We start from the raw sequence: 18,793 nt of genomic DNA, 5'->3' as shown, positions 1-18,793 counted from the left end.
CTTTTTTAGAAAGAATTTGTCGATCCTTTTGACTTTTTTTCTATCCGGAAAACAGATGATAAACGATAAAGCCACGCCAAGTTAGCCAGCGTAGACTGAGTGGCGTCTGCTAGGGAGTGCCATATGTTGAAAAGGTCGCCACTAGCGGCGCTGACACACAAGGTTTGCTGCGCCACCTGGCCCAGCGCAACAGGCCTATGCAAGCGCGGGGCCTAAGGCGGTCGCCTTACTCGCCCTCCCTTTCCCCTATCACCGACCCTGGATATAGCGAAACCGAAATAGCGCGGGCAGAGAACACCGCCGTTTCAAAAAGCCGTGTTCCTTCACGAAGGTCAAGGATCACGTATTTAGATATCGAGATCACGTATTTAGTCGCTTTGGTGTTTTTATTCGTGTTCCAGCCCACCGCCGAAAAGGAAAGATAGCTTCAACCAAGGGTTGCATCGTCTCGAAAGTCAATGTGGTAATCCTGTGCGGAATGTGACTTGTGATTACGACTTAGTTCCCGCTTTCTTTGTATGGAGACACCACGTGCACTCCGAGAGAAACTCGTGCCCTTCAGGCTCCTGAAGATGGAAGAGCCCGGTAGCCATCTTTAGAAAGGGCTACCCAAAAGATAGGGCTACTGGTAGAATGGAGCGGAACAAAGTCATACAACTAGTAATATGTAACAAATTACATAAAAATCTTACAATATGAAAAGCTATATTTAAACGTGGCTTTCTTGTGACAAAGTGATTTTTTGCTGTAGTAGTTCCAGTCTACCAAGTTAGCGGGGCTGTTGTACCACCTGACGAGGAGAGGTCTATTGACTAATGTTGTCCGTTCGCGGAGATGTACAGGGTGTGTGCAGAGAAGCTAAAGTGCCATTTGCACACGTAACTCGCTGTCTGCTTACGTGACGAACTTCCGGTGGCGCACGATGGCGCATTTATGCGTGCGCAGACACGTACAAGATACTCAAAAATGTATTTAAGATAAGATAATAAATACTAACGTAAGAATGTAATTAAGATAGAGTATAAATACATGAAAATTAAAGTAATTAAGAGAGTACAAAATACTTAAAAAGTATTTGAAATACAGTTAAGATACTATTTATCCTTGAACGCAAAAAGTCACCGGTCACTGGTCAATGCGGCAAATCGGCGCTATGTGACATGAATCACCAAAACCCTGCGCACTAGCGCAAGCCGCCGCTGTGTGGCAGGAGTCATCTAAACACAAGTCCCAAAAAGATGACAAAGAGATACCACATAACTCCAATAAGTATATGTGACCCAGAACAAAGCAAAATTCTAGCAGGTCCCCGCTCGGCGAGGTCAGAATTCGGCGTCACCGCGTCAGGGTACACATTATAGGACCCTCACTGGCAGAGGATTAAGACACACCGGGCAGGATCTCTAAATGCAGACTTCCAAGAAGGGCCAATGTCCAGGTCAAGTCCGAGGGACTCAGGAAATTTCCACTGAACAAGCAAGATAATGTAAAGACGAGACACAGCAAGTTTGAGAGGGAGACCCAAAATATGTAATTAGAGTATTGAGTATAAAATACCAATAAAATGTATTTTAAATAGAGTACAAATACACAAAACAAAAAGTATTGAGTAGAGTACCAAAATACCGCAAATTGTATTTAAAATACGGTATTTTAAATACAATACTCCAAATACGTACAAGTCTGTGCGTGCGGAAACTACAGAAAAAAAGTGGGGAGCCATACTCATCGTAAAAAAGAGCGCGACGAAAACATCGACTTCCGTGCATAAGAATAGGACAACATGGCGGTCTCAGGAGAGTTGTATTCGGGTACCGCTAGCGGAGCTGTCGTTGCAGAAACCGAAACGATGTCCCATACGGATGGTCATCGGTAATGGCCCTAGCGGTACCTACAAACAACTCTCCTGAGACCGCCATGTTGCCCTATTCCGATACACGGAAGCCGATGTTTTCGTCGCTCTGTTTCGATTTGTCTGTAGCTTTCGCACGCATAAATGCGTCATCGTGGGTAACCGGAAGTTAGCCATGTAGACAACGAGTTCTGTGTGCAAATGCCATTTGAGTTTATCTGCACACGCCCTGTACCTCTGTGAATCTCGTGTCTTGTGTGGTGTCGGATATAATTATCAGCCAGGACATCCTCATAATGCGCGGAACTGTGCGCCATCCGCTACGCGGTAGATTCAGGTCGATACGATTCCGTCAGGAGCATTCCACAAGGACGTGCGCGCTACAGTTTTTGGCTATGAGAGGCATCAGCGCAATGCATTCCTTGGCCCAGAAGATATTGATGTTCATATTCGGCCGTGCGTCAACGCCGCGTATCACTTGCAGCATCTCCGCCGGTTGTGGAAATCTTTGGCGACGATCTGTCTCGCGAACCAAAACCGTAATATACTAATGTAATCTAACCGTAATCATCTCACCAGTTCTTCAGAAGACAATGAGATGGAGGTCAGCTTTAACGGCGAAGAGTCCCACATCATCATTAATGTAAAACACCGTGATATTTTAGAAGTTGGAAGTAGTCCGGAAATTTGTAATACACCGGCCGAATCAGAAATACACTCGTACCGGGAAACAGCGAAAAAAAAAAAAAAAAGACGAAAAGACCAACGTTTTTCTTGTGCTACACGCCGCAAAACATATCCCAATCTTCTTGCCAACCTTGCCCACGACTCCCTTCAAAGCTGACAGTATTGTCCGCGTCACGATACAATATCATGGATTTCATCTGTGCACATGATTAGCAATTGTCCTCAGTCGTTCACGGGCTGACGTTTGCGCTTCTATGAGTCACTGAAACATCTAATCCCATCGCGATTCATGTAGTTGTTGTCTATGACTATGAGCCACTTTTTCCACCCCGCTGTACACACACAAGTGCATTTCGACTATTGTCACCGATTGTGTTACACGCAAGAGTCTAAAAAGATGGATACTGTATACGTTCTGAAAGGCGGCAGCTGACATGAACTTTTAGTTACTGAGGCTACTAACAGGTTACGTACGTTGCAAAGCACTGCTGCAGCTCTTCATCACACTGTTCACTCGTTCATGCACATGTGCTGTTCGTCCTTGCCAGTTGATTGTCTCTCCACCTTTTGCGACTGTGCAGCTGACGCTCAGCTCTTTCGAAATTCTGCTCGTTTGTGTAACTAAGCAACGTGTTCTAGTTCCTGCTACGTGTGGCGCTCGCCGCGTGGGCTTCACTTGCGTCCCATACGCGGATGAAAGGTCGCGCGATTATTGCAAAGCGTCTTCCCTCAGACGGACACGTTTGACACTATTGACAACGTATCTCTCGGACTGTCATTGTTCCCAAACGGTGATACTTTGTTTACCACGTCGTTGGCGATGCCACGTCACTGGGAGGCACAATGCGATCGTAGATTCGACTGATCGGCAGATCACGTGACCAGTCTGTTATCGTAAACAAACCATCTGTATACTCCTCGTCTCATCTGAGCTATCATCTTTTCCAATGAGACTACCGACACATAAGAGCATATTCGAGTATGCGGAACTGACACTATAGAGTTTTAGCAGACCGTTGATAATGTGGCTTGCGTTGAACCGTATCAACCGGAGCCAATCAGAGGATAAGATTCTGAGTCATACACGACTGCGATTGGTTCCGACAGACATGATAACCTAATCAACGGTACACTAAAACTCACTACTGTTGTCCGCAGGGATCGGAACCGTTATTTCTTTTTCGGTTTTTCGGTTCGGGTTCAGATTCAGGCATATTGATTCGTTTCGGGCTCAGCTCCGCGGCAGCGCAAAATATCGGTTCGAACCGGTTCAAGAAAGTGAATTTTGAGCAGATTGCCATGGGTTAAAAGCAATCACACCCTTACAATGCTCAAATAACAGAAATGTACATTTGTTGTCGTTTTTGCCAACACAGCAGTGGTTCACGGCAACACTGCGCACGTGTTACAGATCTGCATTTCAGGTGCAACGTTACGGTTGCATACTGTACTATCTATGCTCACTCATCGTATACATCCTGTTACAAACTGCTCAGGGACTGACCGTTATTTTCACAGCCCATAATGAAACCTTGTGGTTGCTGGACGACAAAGATCGCGTACAAGGAACGCCTTTGTGACAAAATCCGGCACTTTCCTCTCCCGCTTATCGCACCAACGTTGAGGGCACCCCTCTATGCGTCTCCCATTACGTCCACTTAAAAGAGGGACACAAGTAAAAAGGGTACCGACGGGTTGGTTGGGAGGCCCGTCCTTATTGTTCCTACACCTTCGGAACACGTGTTTGTCATTGCCATCAATTGCCATCACGTGTTTGTCGTTAAGGGTAGGAGGAACGTAAATTGAAGATGCGAGTCGGAATCTTAAAAGGGAAGCGACGAACCCGAAAGAATGGCCAGTAAACATGGAGAAAAACAACCGAGAGTATAAAACCTAAGGGAAGACAAAGACTGGGGCAGTCGGATCGAAATGTGAACCCAGAACGGACGCGCCAGCACCAACTCCGAAGTTTATCCGCGAATCAGTGTGTTAAAATTGTGAAGTGAGGTGAAGTGTGTCATCGACAATCATCAGGAACTCCATCTGAACAACTCATCCATACAAATCATCAACGGCTGCTATCAACGAAATCATCGCCATCATCACTCGTCCATCAGATAAGACATTTTATTCAAGAGAGAAGAAGACCCAAGCAGCACAATGTACTGAAAGTCGAGTGCAATGGGGGTGGGCGGTATGTGTCTTATACCCCTGTCAGACGTACTAATTTAGTGTCACTTTCAGCGAGTACACTTGCAGTAAGTGTCATTCTTTCGGAGTCACACGGCATCTTTTAGTGACACTAAATGCAAAGTACACTTACGATGAAGTGAGTTCGTCAAACTCACTTCACTTTGCCTGCGACAATCAAGTACGTAGCCTCCACGGCAGGGATTGCGTAACAAAAAGCTTATTTTTGGAAAAGGAAAGAAACAACCCAATCGGAATTTATTTTTGGACAAATTTGTTAAGACAGCGCTGATTTGTATAAGAAAGACGTAAGGATTTTTGGCGTGATTTACCGGTACTCTCGTTCACAGACTGCCTAGTAGAGTTCGTAATCCACTTCGCGGCAGCCATATTTGTTGACATTGCACGGTGGTTAAGTGTTACTGGCGAAATACTCGCAGTGAAGCACTGAATAATGGAAGACAAAAAAGACAGCGCATCGTAGTCTGAGATAGAAACCTATGCTATCAGAACATGGGAGGACCAAGCGAAACGCGAAAGTGTATGCTAGTTGCACGCGCAAGACATAGTAAACACCACCAAAGAGATGAAGAAGTAGTTTGAAAATTTGTCAAATAAATATACTTGTGTTGGTTCGCTACAATTATATTTATGACGTTCAATCGACTTCAACTGCGAAGAAAATCTTTATGAAATGTTTCTGGACGTAAGAAAAATGATTTTACCAAGAAAGCATGGCGCGCTCCCCGATGTTAGGTGAGAGTTCAAGCTCGCCCATCGTCATCACCATGACTGCTTAGTGACACCACTGATCTCTATGTATAAAGGCTGGATAGCGGATGGGTGAGGGTATCGCGGGAAAGGGTACGACAACCGGCCGCCATATTGCGGTGCTCAAAAGAGCGATTACAGCCCATAGGAATGCATGTAAGCTGTGACAAGTTTTGCTGTTTGTGAGCGCTTCCCTTGCTGCTTCGCTAAAATTTTGCCACGGATCGCTGCAGAAATCCCTCGTGATCGGGTTCCTTACGTTTTTTGTGTGAAATCCCGTCACATACATGTTATTTGCTGTCTATTTTGTACTCGTGTGAGGTCGTGTCGTTCCAATTTTGTACTTCGAACTTCGATTATGTGATTTGCTGGTTTTGTGTGGTGTTGTATTTGTTGTGTTACGTTTCCTTTGTCGTCTGTCAGCGTGTGCAGCGTGTTGCTTCTCGTGTTTCTCCCATTTCCTTTCTGCTCGGGGGTGTGGAATGCCAAGGAATGTTTGGCACGTTTGTTTATGTAACCACCTTAATATGCTTGGGTATAAACATTATGCTTTGCACAGGAGGTTTAGATATGACTAGTTATGACACGAAATGCCGAACGGCACTAAAGCACTTTCAAAGGACTAGAATGATATGTGATATAAAGGCTATATGACGGTAAAAACATACCGACTAGAAATATGTGCACTGGGGAAATAAATGGCGGTAAAGACAGTTCACAATGACTAGAGGTAGAGTGAATAAGTCATAAAAACGCTAAGTAGCAAGGTCTTGTGGTGAAAGCTCCAACATCAAAGTATCAAGTCCAGTCGCACTAGCAAGTTTGAAGCAGTCAAGCAGGTAAGTGGGCAGAGTGCATTACTGGTTGTTGAATATGATCAACCTTGACAATTTCTTTCGCAGCTGAGGCCTGGCTGTCACCTTCTCTGTATATTCCTTGGCAAGGTGGTACAGTCCGATACTGCTGTAGCACTGGGAAACTTCTTTGATCAGACGGATCACATTGTTTTCATTTGGGCTGCATTCAAACATATGTTGTCGCAAACTTAAGCAGCGAGAATAAAGAGTAGACATTCGAGGTTGAAAAATTATTTATTGTCTCTAAGTAAAGTAAACATGCTGGAACGCACCAAAGAGACATGTGGCTGGTGTGTTTGTATGTCCCACTAATACGAGTTTGTACGTAAGGCAACATTTTCATGCAATACTTTTTTCTTTATATGCTTTTGCCCATCTTAGTATTGTCCTATCCAATATGGAGTGGCTTTTACTGCATATGAATGGATAATTGTAATGCATGAGTGTTTTCATATATTGGACAAGCTGCAGCTTTAAGGTGCCCTTCGTGCAGTACTGATTCCAATCATCAACCATCGCTTGAAACTCTTAACTAGGGAACATAATTCTAGAGGCTAGATTTTCATGCAAATACACACTTTCAACCAGAGTTCGAGGCAACTCGTTACTGTAACTAAGTTCCTTTTCTTGGTAACTATATAACTTAACTCGCTACTTTTGCGCCGTGGTAACTTGCAGAGGAACTCCTTTTTCAGGTAACTTTGCCAAAGTAACTTAAGCTACGTTCCAAGTTACTAATTCGCTTTTCACTCACGTCCACTTATTTCCTTGCTTTCTTTACGGTTCTTCCACAGCATTTTATGTCATAAAACATGATGTCCAGTCAATGACAGTATTCTGTTCAGGAAGTAAGAACTGCTGCTATTGAAATGAAGCTGAACCATCGTGTGCCGACAGGGAATAAGATGTAACATGTTCGAATTGTTGGACATAAACGAAAACTCAACGCAGGCGACTCGGGGTCGAACTCAGCTGCACCTGTGTAGTGTTATTTTGTGTCCGAAGTAACTTGGGAGTAACTCGTTCTTTTTTTTTTTAAGTAACTCTGTAACGTTTCAAGCTACGTTTCGGGCTGAATAACTTAGTTGCACTTTTCACACGGCAACTTTGTAACGAGTTCCTTTTGACGGGCAACTTCTCGATCTATGCTTTCAACTCTGCATGCTTTTTGTACACTACATAAAGTAAGATACTTTTGCCCCAGTGAATTTGTTGAGTATTTTAAATGCATGCAAGTGAATTCCTAGAGGTGCATATTTTGAGCAAGATAAATGAATTTTTCATGCATGTGTGTTCAACCAGCTTTTAGTGCATATAAATCCGGCCTCTACATATGACGCATGCATTATTACTTTCTGGAGGTGTTCTGGGAAGTCGAACTTGTTGGGCACAGCGTCAGGTCTCAGTCGAACGGTTTGGCCCGTTCTGTCGAAGCATTTGTTTTTAAAACGTTTGCTGCAGGCCAGTGATGTCGTCGACGACGTCCAGTCCTTTCGCCTGACATTTACCGCACACTTTGTGTAAATGTTCTGGGCGGCCGTGAGGGAACCTGCATTGAACAGTTCATGCCATCAATGACGGAAGGGATGACAAGGCTAATCCAAGCAAGCAATCGTCGATACCGTGACCAACAAACTGAGCCGTAGATACCACAGCTGACAAGCGCACTTCAACGCCTGCTGCGTGCCAAGACCATACCCGTGAACTGCAGGAAGGCTAGACTATCACAATGACTCTATCCAGATAACATACGGCTTAAAGTTTAACGCTTAGATCTTGAGATACGATTCACAAAGTGCCGCGCACATGCATCAAAGCAACGTTTTGTCACCCCGCTCGTGGACTAATAAATCACATTTATTTGTAAAACCAAGTCACTTACTTGTGAAATGTTGTCCCCGGTGCCTTGCCAGTACGGTCAGCACACCCATAGCCACAGCAGGCGGGCATGACACGACAAAAATGCTACGCAAAGGCGCATGCACATAATGCAGCTGAGTGGCGGACGGCAATGTTTTGAGCTTCCCAAGATGGCGGCCGGTGACCGTACGGTTGCACCCTCAATCCGCTATCCAGCCTATTACTATAGAGATCAGTGAGTGACACTTACTTATGCCGTGTAGCAGGAGCCTAGTGAAAGTGACATTACAGGACGGAGTGCACTTCAAATAAGTGACACTAAATTAGTACGTCTGACAGGGGTATTATCAATGTTCTTTAGTTTCAAGGTCTGTTCAAGGCCTTTCACCTACCCGTCCACCCCTATTGCACTCGACTTTCAGTACATTGTGCTGCTTGGGGAGAGAACAAGAGAGAACAAGAAAAAGACACTTTTTCCCACTCCCACTCCCCGTTCTACTCGAACTGTTGTGAAATTAGTCCTTGTACTGTATGTTTAAAATCACTGTTCGCACTGTTGATAGTTAGTGTTGTTAGAAACCTTATATTAAATATTAAATGAAGAAAAATAGCATACGCTCTTTGGCTGCACGTTGAACATATGTTTATAAGTCCCAAACGTCGCCACACCAGCATTGGACAGCTGTTTCGGCCTTATTGGGCCTTCATCAGCGATGCGTAGGTGGGCGACGTTTGAGCGAGTGGCGTCGGAAGGTCACGTGGAACGTGATGTCCTCCCGTCAGGGTGAGAAACTCACCTCTGACGGGAGGACATCACGTTCCACGTGACCTTCCGCACGTGACCCACCTACGCATCGCTGATGAAGGCCCAATAAGGCCGAAACAGCTGTCCAATGCTGGTGTGGCGACGTTTGGGACTTATAAACATATGTTCAACGTGCAGCCAAAGAGCGTATGCTATTTTTCTTCATTTAATACTTTACTGGCTTCGCACTGGGCTTTCAGAGGTGAGTCACTCACTCTGACGGGAGGACATCACGTTCCACGTGACCTTCCGACGCCACTCGCTCAAACGTCGCCCACCTACGCATTGCTGATGAAGGCCCAATAAGGCCGAAACAGCTGTCCAATGCTGGTGTGGCGACGTTTGGGACTTATAAACTTATATTAAATTTTAGTTGTTCTATCCTGGTACCTGGACTTTGTTTCGATGTGTGTCCCATTGAGTGTATGTCGGTCGACATAGGACAGCCCGTCCCATATTTTACTCTTATTGTCCGGATCTGTGATTGAGGTACCGCGCGCAACGAACCTCTGGCGATTGCACACCTGGTTTCCGTGACAGCCTTCAACTGCCACAAGGAAGAAGAAAAAATGAAACACGACCAATGGCGCTTGTTGCTCTTTCTGATCACATATATTCATATATTCAATTGTGCCATCTCACATATTACATAACATACACGCTCAGCGTTGGCTCAGGCCCATTGGACCAAATGGCTCCTTCCTGAACGCGCAGACAGGCGCTACTTCTTCTCCTTTGGGAGCAAGAAATTCGACTCACCATAGCACGATTTCCAATACAATTGTGTTTAGAATGTCGTTTCAACTTACATTTGGTGCCCGAAATACCCGATGAATGACCGGTGTTACTTCAGCTGGTGAAATCAAGCACTGCTAGACCTGACAACTGCATTAACGGAATAGCTGCGAGGAGGAAACACCAAATACCTTGCGCAATGGGGTTGCAGTTTTGTTTTGTTCAGTTTCAGTTTCGAATTTGTTTGGCAACGAGGCTCAATCTGCCGTGTAAATCGTACTTCGTACACTCTCAGTGTATGAATAATAAGTAACAGTAATAAGTACTGCTACTAATAATAAGTACTTCGTACGAGTTACGTTTGTAAATCGTACTTTTGCGGTCCCGTTGAAAAACTGTATACATATTTGTTTGACAAATAAGATAAAATATCTACATACCTGTAGAGGTCGTTAGAAAGCTCAGGGTGGACGCCACTCGCTGGCTACCACGGAGGCTACGCAGCTGCAGCGGGGGCGACAGGGAACAATTGTTTTCCCCGACACTAAATCAGGGAAGAGGCTCCCGTGTCTTGCACTGCTCAAAACTACGATGTGCACGACTTGACAGCCGAGACCGTTACTCGTAAATTGAGAGTGAAGGGCGGAGAATTCCGAGGAACTGCTGCTGTCAAAATTTAAACCAGTCCAACCAGGGGCTGATGAAGTTTGAACCAGGGCTGCCCGATTGGCCATCCCAGTTAAGGTTGTGGCCCAAGTTGTCACCCTTTTAAGGGGAGTCAGAGGGTGAGAAGGGGGATCTGAGCTGGACAACGGAGTCGGAAAAGTCAGGTTACTCGACTTTACTCCGTCATGTGTTATATTTGACTCTTGTAAATATAAGTTGTAAATAAATCCCTCGTACATCACGGGAACTTCAGTCTCGGCTCCAGTGCAGTGAAGACAGGTAACAGGTCCAGTATCAACCGGACCCGGGAACGACGATTGGGAAGAGATCGTCAACGACTCCTCCAGGTTTATCATCGTCGGGGACTCCGGCTGGCGAACTTCATAAAGTCATCATCATACCATTTCTACTATACCTACTTCCGATCTCCCACAACGCAGATTACGTCTGAACCGTTTCGCGAACCGGTAACCGCCTATTTCTTTATTCGGTTCAGTTCCGGTTCGGTTCAATGAGAGAAAAAATATTTTGGTTCGGTTCAGGTCAGGTTCAGCGAAAAATACGGGTTTTTAGCGGTTTTCGGTTCGTGTTAAGTTTGGCCTTCGATCCCTGGTTGTCTGCCAGCGAGGACTAACCTCGAGTATATACCGAATTAACGGAATCAACGACACCATTTTGCACTTCAAAGTACAGTGATCACCTTTTCTATCATCAGTGGAGACATCAAAAATAGAAATTAAAAAAAAGAAAGAAAGCTTGGTCTCACCGATACCACGTTGTCGGTTCTTGAGAGTTCTATGTTTATTGAAAAAGAGAAATTGTGAATAATTGAACGGCCAGGACGGATTCAACGTGCATTCGCACGAGACTCCGGGGATTGAGAAAGATGCGTAGCACTCCTCTCGTACAAGAGCTACTTCTGGAAACACGTACGTGTTTCCAGAAACGGAGGAGGACGTCATCGTTGACAGGAACCAGCCATAAGACTATCCGTAGCGTCTGCCGCTTGCTCGTGGAATAGGGCCCGTGCGGTCTTTGTTGCACGTGTCGCTATTGCTGGCGAAGAGACTTTTCTCCCTTACAAAAGTTGGCTCCCCTGTCTATAGAATTTTTAACTTCATTTTATAGACTCTATCTAGTATCTATCCACTGCTACTTCCTATCCACTTAATCGAAAGAAATTGTATCGAATTCCTATTGACAAGCTATGATTTTTCTACCCAGTGCTGCTTTCTACTTTCTATACGTGAGATGTATAAGCATTCTATGCAAGTTCAACAGACAAATGTATATACACAACTTAGATGAGATTTGAGAAAGCCCGATAACAATATAATTTTGATACAAATGTGTACAATTCTTAATGAATATGTTGCCAATATTGAGAAGTTTATAACTGAGATGTTACAGTAGTACTGGTTGTGATGACCTGTCGGCTGTTTCAATCATTGTCCAAATCAAGTCCCTGACGGAATGTTACATGAATCATTTATTGCGAGAGAGAGAAGTACGCGTGCGTTTGTATGGCACTACGCATGCTTGACTTTCGATGGACCTAGTGAATGTCACAAACCAAAAGCAATAAGAAACACACGTTGTGTTGATGGTGAATTAATACTCCGATCATTTCTTCACTTCAGCGTTGTTTGCATGCGTAACTAAATTATTCTTAGACACCTCACCGGGAGACGAGCAGGACTCTCGGATTCACGGAAGCTCTCAAGACGAGCGCTATATGGTATCTGTTTTCCATCGGAAGAGGCTTTGTGGACTTAGGGGTCCTGGGACCTTTTTGCTTTTTAAAACACATCGTCCGTTATTGGAAGTCCGGAAAACAAACAAAGAGAAAAGCAGCAGAAGAACATTAAATGTGTGGTGGCAGAGGCTGAAAAAGAAAAAAAAGAAGGTACGGAAGGAGAGAGAGAGAGAGAAATACATGATGACGATGATATGGGGATGACTTCCGCTCATTGAGCAGAATGCTACCCCATTGCTATTGGGGAAAAATGAGAGGATGGTGATGAGGATGATGCTGACGACGCTGACAGGGTTTTAGAGAGAGTCGATGAGGCCGGTAGTTTGCAGGAATTTGATGAAGGGTCGCAAGACGGACATCTGCTTTCGTGTGTCCCATGGTCCCAAAATGAGTCTGAGATCAAGGGGTCGGCTGTCAATCCGCGCAAAGTCGTTTGCCAACAAGTGACGCTCCCTCCGATAAGTGGGACATGTGATGATCACATGGTCCGCGGTCGCTGGCACACCACACTCCGGGCACAAGGGACTACAGGCACACCCTATCTGGTAACGGTAGTACGGCGAAAAGGCAACATTCAGCCGTAAGCGATGTAGGAGGGACTTAATGACGCGCGGTACAGATGTCGGTAAGCGACACGAGAATGTTGGGTCTACATTTCCCAGTATGGTACTGGCCGGGACATCCCGACGCCATTGTTCGACGGATGAGGAGGCAGCCCAGTCACGAAGAAGGGACCGTCTGTCGACCCTTGGGAGGACAATCGGAACACACTTGCCCTGGTGGTGAGCGGCCGCTGCGGCAGCGTCGGCAACGTGGTTGCCGGAGATTCCGCAATGACCCGGAATCCATTGAAAAGCGATGGTGTGGCCGTGGGCAGTTATGGACTTCAGTAGGAGTAGAATGTTTATCACAAGTGTGGCCAGTGAGCCGCGGAGACCTGAGGTTTTCAGGCATCGAAGAGCTGACTTGGAGTCCGTACAGACTACCCATCGCCGTGGATCGCAGGTGGCCGCATATTGTAAAAACAGCAGGATTCCGTACAGCTCGGCTGAGGTCGAAGGGGTGCGATGGGACAACCGGCAACCCCGGGTGAGCGGTATCGAGGGTACCACAAAAGATGAGGATGACGAAGTTTTCGTTGAGGAGCCATCCGTGAAGACCGTGCAGAACCCGTCATATGCGGTGCCGATGAAATCCATAGTCAGTTGCTGTAGTACGAGGTCGGGGTAGCTCCTTTTGTTGTCCGTGATCCCTGGGACAGAGGCGGTGACGCTTGGCGACGGAAGTGTCCACGGGGCTGTGCTTTCAGCGGCGGGGCTGATCACGAATTTCGGAACGCGGGATTTGAATGACATTATACACCCGTGGATCGGCGCGCTGCGCCTTGCCCGAAGTTTCCGGATGAGCGGGTGGTGGCGATGGTGTGCAATCAGGCGGAGATACTGGCGCACAGTTTCTGTGTTTCGGAGAACTTCAAAAGGTACGGAAGGAAGAATGCCGACTTCTACTGGAAACCTGTAGTTTATTGGCTCTGATGGATATTTCGATCGCATGAATACTCATTCTTAACAATTCTTTTTTTCTACTTTGAAAACACTCCTGCTGTCAATGTTGTACGTTAGACTCCGTAGAGGAACAAAAACCCAAGTCGAGCTGCCGCTATAAGAGAGCTGTTTATTGTACGAGTACCAAGTGCGGACTGCCTCTAGACAAAGCCCGCCAGGAAAGATAAACAAGGGCGGGAATGTGAGACGCGAAAGCCTTGAACTAGCCGTGCGAAGACGCGGTGTGAAGATGAGTCAACGGCTGAGCTCGAATGCCAGATACCTCACATTTCCCCTCCTTTGGAAGTCTCTGACTCAGGAAAAGTATTTGGCGTAATGCAGAGTCCACGTCTGGTATGCATGTGAGACATATTCTCACAAGTGCTAATTCTTTCATGCATTTGTGCATCTGCGAGGTCTGTAGTTTCGGCCAATTGGTCATCACGTGAACTGTGTGACAGCGGGATGAGATGCGACCGATTGCGGCGAAGATCACCGCTCTCTGTTGCCACAAGATACGAACGTGGTGTTGAGGCTGGGCCTTTCACGCATCCTCTTCTTTGTACATCGATGACCCATACATCTTGACCCTCATCAAGATCAGAGAGAGGTCGAACGCCTATAGTGTCTATCGAACTGTTGTTTCTGCCTCTTTTTCAGTAGCTCTTCGCACTTCTTTACGGCCTCGTGGTCTACCTTCTTGGGTAGCAGCATTTCTTCCGCTGTGGAAAGTGTAGTTCGTAATCGTCTACCCATCAGTAGTTCGGCTGGACTGTAGCCATTCTTGAGGAGTGTTGACCGATAGGAAAGAAGCGTTTCGTACGGATCCCCCGTTTTCTTCATAGATCCTTTGATAATCTTTACGGCTGCCTCTGCCATGCCGTTGCTTTGGGGATATCGCGGGCTCGAAGTGGTGTGTTTGAACTTGAATTCCTCTGCGAATTTTCGAAATTCTGATGATTCTGCTCCTGCAAACTGTGGTCTGTTATCGGATATTACTTCGTTCGGTATGCCGTGTCGTGCAAAAATGGACTTGTAGTTGTTCACAACCGTTGCGGCCGATAGACTCGATAATCGCGCAATTTCAGGGTAGCGCGAGTAGTAGTCGGTGACAATTGACCACCATTGTCCGTTTAGGCAAAACAAATCCATTGCTACCTTTTCCCACGGACGTTGTGGAAATGATGTAGGCATTAGCGGCATTTTCCTGTTGATGCGGTGTTGCGCGCACATGTTGCAGTCCTTCACCATTTGCTCGATGTCTGCATTTATCCCTGGCCACCACACTGAGTCTCTCGCACGAAGTTGACATTTGACAATTCCAAAGTGACCTTGGTGTAGCATCTGTAGAATGGTGTTGCGGGTGGACTGTGGGATGACTATTCTTGAGCCGTACATCAGTATTTTACCGCTAATAGACAGTTGATGTCGATGATCCCAGAATTGCTTAAGGTCATGTGGGGTGTCCCTTTTGCTTGGCCAGTCGTGCTTAGTGAGACAGACCAGTTGCTGGCAAGTAGGATCAGCTGTTTGTTGCTCTTTAATCCAGTCAAGCGTTGGAGCTGTTGCTGGTAAATTGGCTGTTACGCATTGTATGTAAGCTTGAACTTCTTCATCGAGGTCTCCACACTCTGTTGTGGGAAGCGGAGCTCTTGACAGAGTATCAGGGAGACAGCGAGAAGCTCTTTCCCGGGAACGTGAACAATGTCGGAGGAGAAACGCATTATACGCATACGTAGCCTTTGCAGCCTTGGCGTAAGGTCATCCAGGGACTTGGTAGAGAAAAGGGTAACTAGCGGTTTGTGATCGGTTTCTAGAGTAAACCGGGTTCCAATGAGGTAGTCCCTAAACTTCTCACAAGCCCACACCGCGGCTAGAGCTTCCTTCTCGATCTGAGCGTATCGCCTTTCTGTTTCGGTCAGGGTGCGAGACGCGTAGGCGGTCACTTTTAGCTTTCCGTCGCTTTGCTGTTGCCTTAGAAGTGCACCTAGTCCGTACGCGGAGGCGTCGGCAGATACGATGGTGTCCTTTGTTGGGTCGAAAATTCCCAGAACGGGACGTACGTGTCGAAAGAATGTCTTTCCACTGTTGAAACGCGTGTTGTCGCGCCTTGTCCCAGACAAAGTCGTTTTTCGTACTTAACATTGGTGTAGGACATCAGCAAGACGAGGCATGAATCTCGCCAGATACGTTGTCATGCCAAGTAAACGTCGGAGTTCGCGTTTGTTTGATGGCGGTGGAAAATCCTGTACTGACTTGAGGATGCTATTATCCGGTCGAATGCCATTGTCGTCTATTCTGTGTCCTAGGAAAGTGATGCTGGAAGTTCCAAAAACGCACTTTTCGGAATTCAGGGTAAGTTGTGCGTCGGCTAATCATTGTAGCACTTTCCTCAGTCGCTGGGAATGTTTCTCTTCTGTACAACCGTAGATCAGGACGTCATCCATGTGGCAGAGTACCCCTTCGAGGCCTTCTAAGATCCTCGCCATTCTCTTCTGGAAGTGTTCTGGCGCCGAACTGATGCCGTGCGGGAGGCGATTGAAGCAAAATCTCCCGAACGGTGGGATGAATGTCGTGAGCAGTTGGCTATTCTCATTAAGAGGAATTTGCCGAAAGCTAGAGTTAGCATCCAGCCGCGAGAATATTTTTGCACCTGAGAGCTGTCCTAGTGTCTGCTCCACTGAGGGTATGGGGTGCCATTCGCGGTGCACATGTCGGTTGAGTCCTGGTGCCTTCTCGCAAGTCGCTCTAACGAAAGTGGTAACAGTGATTCATGTCTTCTGGAATGCCACTGACCCGTCGATCCATGAAAAACACACAAGGGCACAAAAAGGGTTGCCACCTTTCGTAGTGAAGAATATCGGCTGAAGGAGAGGAGATGGAATAGAGGGAAAGGAGGAAAGGCTCGTGGGAAAAGGGAAAGTTGGTGATGGGTAGACGAGACACACATAGATAGAGAGAGAGAGAGCGTGCTCGCTCAAGATAATACAAGGAAACATATGTTCCTGTGTTTGGCTGTATCAGTGGGGTAGTGTCCTGTGGCTACCACGAGGAAACATCCCATGTCATCATCACCTCTTCATTTATTGTTGTTGTATCATTGATGCTAGAAATAACAATGATAATAATAATAACAATGAATAATACCAAGAATGAATAACTATGAAAACCACTGGTGACTGCGGAGCACGGTCTGTGTTCCAGATTTATTCAAGCTGTAGTGGAATGTTGAAGGGAAAATCCCGTAAAAGCCCTTATGAAAGGTCTTGAGCCACAAATACCGGCAAAAGGCTGCCGGGATCATCTTCCTACCGGCACTCGGCAGAGCGCCCAAATAACCGGCCGCGCCGGCATAATACCGGCCTGGTGGCAACCCTAGGCACAATCCGATATTGGTAGAACACTTGAACTGGCCTCCTTTGTTGTACACAATGCCGACCTTGGAGTATGGGACCACAGGTTTTATGGTCTTCTCTATGGTCTCTTTTGCCGCACAAATCAGTCAGCGTCGTATTTCCCGCGGCTTATCTGCGAGTGCGGCTTATTTGCCCCCAAATTTTCAAAACGTTCTCAAGAACGGGTCCTGCGGCTTATACGGGTGTAATTACGATATTACCAATCACTTTTCCAGTGCTAATCCATTTCCTGTCTCTCTCTCTCTCTTTTACTGTTCTGTAATCATTTTCATTTCTGTTATGCGTTCTCCATGTAATGCCGCAAGGCCCTTGGAGCACCACAATAAATAAATAAATTGTTTAGAAAGTAGTTAGGATCTCTATACACATTTTATCAACATCTTCTAGAGAAAGTGTATAGACAGTAGACAACTTTTTTCTTTGTAAGGAACGCTTCCTTTATCCTTTCTGTAACGCTTCTGTAACGAACGCTGTGGTGCTAGAAAGTGGTACATCGAACCCAAGAAAGTAGCCTCGTTGAAATGAAGTGCACCGCCACTTCGGACAGCCTTTGGATTGGGTTACACGACGAAGAAATGCGCAAAATAGCGTCGACAGCAGACAGACCGAACTCTCAAACTGATGATGATGATGGTAACAAGAAAAAAAAAGTACATAAGTCAAACGTAAAACAAAAGAAGAAAAAGTGAAAGGGAGGAATCATGCTATTCTGGGAATTTTCACCCTGCATGAGTTTGTCTTAAGCGCTTGAAAGGCCACGCGGAGTCACCCCAGTTAAGGACACACCCAAACGGGATGCGTGATTACACCCTCGCCACATAGGGAAGCTATTAAAAACATTGGGTGTGGTCCGACTTGTAGGATCAGTGGAATATAGTCCCTCACAAGCCTCCCCCTTTGGAAGCCCAAACAAAAGGTCTTGGAAAGATAAAAGGAAGGCAGTACGAAGACGAATGCAGTATAGTGGGCAACCAAAAAGTCATGTCAGTCGAAAACATTGCTACCACCGAGAGCGATTAGTACACAATTCTCATTTCTGGCAATGAGCACGGGTAAAATTTATCATGATGATGATGATTCGGGTTCTTCGGGCGCATTGACAACTACGTTCATAATGCGCCATTGCAATGACAAGAATGAATTAGCTAAAAGAAAATACCATGTTTATTTAAAATATCTCATGGATGTATAAAAGGGTAAAATTTATCAAGCGATCACCTCAACTAGAGAGTAAGATTATTCATTCAGTGCGTCTGGGGGTGGGGGGCATCCTGACGTCAGACGACATGTTTTCGGGTTGTAATCATCATCAACAACAACAACTTTATTTTAATGATGATGATTGGGGCATCGCCAGTGGTTTTACTCTTCCCCGTTGCTGGCGGTTGAAATCTAATCCCACGCATGTAACTGAAATGAAGTGAGTGGATAAATAACTGAAGTTCTCGTGGTCCACCCTATCAAAACTATATGAGACTCGGTACCCGTAGAAAATGAAATGAACAACTTCAACTTTATTTTAAGATAACAAAACGAAGCGCGAAAAGAGGAATCGAACCAATCAATTAAGGGTTGGTTGGTTGGTTGGCTTGAAAAAGAAAAGAAAAAAATATGGAGTGGTTGACCCAACTCTACACTGGGCCGGCTGCTCCAG

The 18,793-nt window shown here is 45.9% G+C and overlaps 2 protein-coding genes across 2 annotated transcripts in view; both read right to left on the bottom strand.

Annotated features, from left to right (window-relative positions):
* LOC135399807 (alpha-(1,3)-fucosyltransferase C-like) overlaps nt 1-3,169 on the bottom strand; it is a 107,486-nt gene extending 104,317 nt beyond the window's left edge. Inside the window, exon 1 of the mRNA XM_064631557.1 lies at nt 3,014-3,169. The gene's annotated coding sequence lies outside the window, so the exon portion shown is untranslated. The remainder of the gene's footprint in view (nt 1-3,013) is intronic.
* An 11,154-nt stretch (nt 3,170-14,323) lies between these two features.
* LOC135399526 (uncharacterized protein K02A2.6-like) lies at nt 14,324-16,212 on the bottom strand. The gene is made up of 3 exons (XM_064631297.1): nt 16,111-16,212; nt 15,459-15,750; nt 14,324-15,354 (listed from the first exon to the last, which is right to left on the bottom strand). Exons 1-3 carry the CDS (start codon nt 16,210-16,212, stop codon nt 14,324-14,326), a joined length of 1,425 nt encoding a protein of 474 aa, XP_064487367.1.
* Between the last annotated feature and the right edge of the window lie 2,581 nt (nt 16,213-18,793).

The sequence above is a fragment of the Ornithodoros turicata genome, chromosome 1 (genome assembly GCF_037126465.1).
Source record: "Ornithodoros turicata isolate Travis chromosome 1, ASM3712646v1, whole genome shotgun sequence".
Taxonomy (NCBI): domain Eukaryota; kingdom Metazoa; phylum Arthropoda; class Arachnida; order Ixodida; family Argasidae; genus Ornithodoros; species Ornithodoros turicata.
This window is presented reverse-complemented; position numbering and strand designations above follow the sequence as displayed.

Coding starts and splice junctions, on each gene's coding strand:
- LOC135399526 (XM_064631297.1), bottom strand. CDS start 16,212: ATGGCGAGGATCTTAGAAGGCCTCGAAGGGGTACTCTGCCACATGGAT. Junction 15,751..16,110: donor ATTCCCAGCGACTGAGGAAA/GTGCTACAATGA, acceptor GACCCAACAAAG/GACACCATCGTATCTGCCGA. Junction 15,355..15,458: donor GCCAAGGCTGCAAAGGCTAC/GTATGCGTATAA, acceptor TTCCCACAACAG/AGTGTGGAGACCTCGATGAA.